The sequence below is a fragment of the Crinia signifera genome, chromosome 3, assembly GCF_055691185.1.
Source record: "Crinia signifera chromosome 3, ASM5569118v1, whole genome shotgun sequence".
Classification (NCBI taxonomy): domain Eukaryota; kingdom Metazoa; phylum Chordata; class Amphibia; order Anura; family Myobatrachidae; genus Crinia; species Crinia signifera.
Genome location: NC_139219.1, coordinates 328,150,407 through 328,152,813, shown reverse-complemented (window position 1 = coordinate 328,152,813; position 2,407 = coordinate 328,150,407). Strand labels below are relative to the sequence as shown.

Here is a 2,407-nt window from a genome sequence, read left to right as displayed (position 1 = left end):
CTACCGTTGACATACCGACTGTCTATCTAGACACTGTAGCTCTATCAATCGACAACCTAGAAATTTTGCCAGTGACCTTGAACAGCAGAAATGAAAAAAAAAAACCCTCAAAATAACACATAGAATTGAAATGACAGCTGTCAGACTATAGCCTGCAGTGACCGCTGAGCAGCATCTATTATGACACTTGCTCACTGGTTACTGGTTCCTGCACAGTGCAGAGCGGCCAGGAGAGAGCGCTTCAGTTTGGCGTTGCTGGCTACTAGCACAAGAGAGTGCAGGCTGGGGTAGGCATATGCACACGTACTGCAGATTAGAACGTAGGACAGATTTTCTGTGTAATTCAATATCATTATGTGTACACTTATAACATACAGAGCATAAAAGAACAGAAAAGAGACCATATTTTTAATGACACTTTTGTGAGCGCCTAGTTGGACATGAGTGAGCCCTGACTGTTTGCTGCTCATATTCCGGGTGTGTTTCAGGAGCGACACAATCAGAAGACAAATGGCTGCGCAGAAGATGAGGAACGGTGCGACGGATCCTGCAAAAAAGACGATGAGCCCATTCATATAATTGGCGTCCACAGTTCCATTCCCAATACTAGAGCTGTTATTGTCCTGGGTGGAGTTCATGTTTTGTCCTGGGTACATGTACCATATGTTGGGCAGACTGGAGAGAACAGACACCAGCAGTGACGTCAGGAGCAGCCAGGGGACCATCCTGGAGATGTTCATCTTCAGTCTCAGGAATAATCTGTTGCTGTAGTTTGTGATCCTCACGCAGTAGAAGACGCAGAGCACGGTGCCCCACCACAGGCTGCAGAACTGCACAGATGAGAGTGCAGTGAAATAAATTTCTGAAGCATTCTTGTTTGGAAGGATGGAATGAGTAGTAATTGCCTCCACAGTAAGCCTAACAAAGGCAGTTAGAAGAATGATCCTCATCAGTCCCAAACTGGTCATAATGATGTCAATGGTTTGAAGAGTTTGACCTTTTAGCCACCACATGAAGTTCTGGATCACAATAAATGCATTGAGAATAAATCCTACTAATAGCACAGAACATCTGATGGTTAATATTAAGATAAAAGTGGCAAAACTCATATTGTCTTCACGGGATGATGCATCAATGTCAGAATGACTGATTCCTTCATAAACATCCAGAACGGTCTAGTTTGATCTGCTGACTGTCTGACGTGTGACATGAATTGAGCCTGAATAAATATCAAATATAGGATTGTTTACTTTATGTTTTACATAACATTTGACTACAAGTCTACAAATAGCTCATCCGGTGTCACCCTATTTGAATGTGATGAGCAATTAATTTGCTTTAACGCAATGGCAGGTTTGCCTGAAATTCAGCTCTTTGATAATGATGTAAAAACATCACGGTTATATAAATGGGAAACGGTATAACATATACAGTTACAGTATATAAACGGGAAACGGTTAAGGAAGGAAAATATTGGCCCACTAATAAATAAGCAGGGTCCCCTGGTAATATAAGGAAAAGAGGAAGCGGAATTATTCATTGAATTTTTTGCTTCGGTATTTACAAGGGAAGAACCTTCAGAAGATCTCCCACAGATTAAATGCTCGGCTCCTGATTGCTCCCAAACTGTATGCTTGAGAGAGGGAATAGTCAAAAATAGATTACAGAACCTAAATAGTAACAAATCTCCTGGGCCGGATGATATACACCCTAGGATACCAAAAGAATTGAGTTTTGTCATAACATCACCAGTATATCTGATATTCGAGGAATCAATAAACTCGGGGACAGTACCAAGGGACTGGCGCATAGCTAACGTAGTACCAAGATGGAAGAAAGGTAGCAAAACTAACCCTGAAAATTATAGACCGGTCAGCTTTACATCTATAGTGGGGAAAATATTACAATGAATAATAAGAGATACTATTCAAAAATTCTTAGAACAGGAGAAGGTAATAAGTAAGGCTCAGCATGGGTTCATCAAATATAGATCATGTCAGACTAATTGAATTAGCTTTCATGAGGAAGACAGTAGGGGGTGGACTTCTGTTGTTGTAATACTTTTTGCTAAAGAATTTGACACGGTGCATCACAAAAGGTCATTAATAAAACTAGGTAATAAAGAGTTAGGAGATAAAATGTGTAATTGGATTAAAAACTGGTTGCACAATCAATGACAGAGAGTGGTGGTAAATGTCATACATTCCAGCTGGGGTAAGGTTCAAAATAGAGTCCCACAAGGTTCAATATTGGGACCAACCTTGTTTAATTTATTCATTTATGATATAGGTAGTGACATAGAGAGTAAGATTGCAATATTTGCAGATGAAATGAACTTAGGAGAGGATGTTGATACAGTAGAAAGTGACTTAATTAAACTGGAAAGGTAGGCGGAAAGGTGGAAAAT

At 40.1% G+C, this 2,407-nt stretch overlaps 1 protein-coding gene across 1 annotated transcript; it reads right to left on the bottom strand.

Annotated features, from left to right (window-relative positions):
- Window positions 1-191: 191 nt before the first annotated feature.
- On the bottom strand, window positions 192-1,109 carry LOC146063053 (taste receptor type 2 member 39-like). Its single transcript, XM_083175066.1, has one exon. It carries the CDS (start codon window positions 1,107-1,109, stop codon window positions 192-194), a length of 918 nt encoding a protein of 305 aa, XP_083031192.1.
- Window positions 1,110-2,407: the final 1,298 nt, after the last annotated feature.

What these genes read in the sequence shown, in the direction of transcription:
- LOC146063053 (XM_083175066.1), bottom strand. Translation starts at nt 1,109, where the DNA reads ATGAGTTTTGCCACTTTTATCTTAATATTAACCATCAGATGTTCTGTG.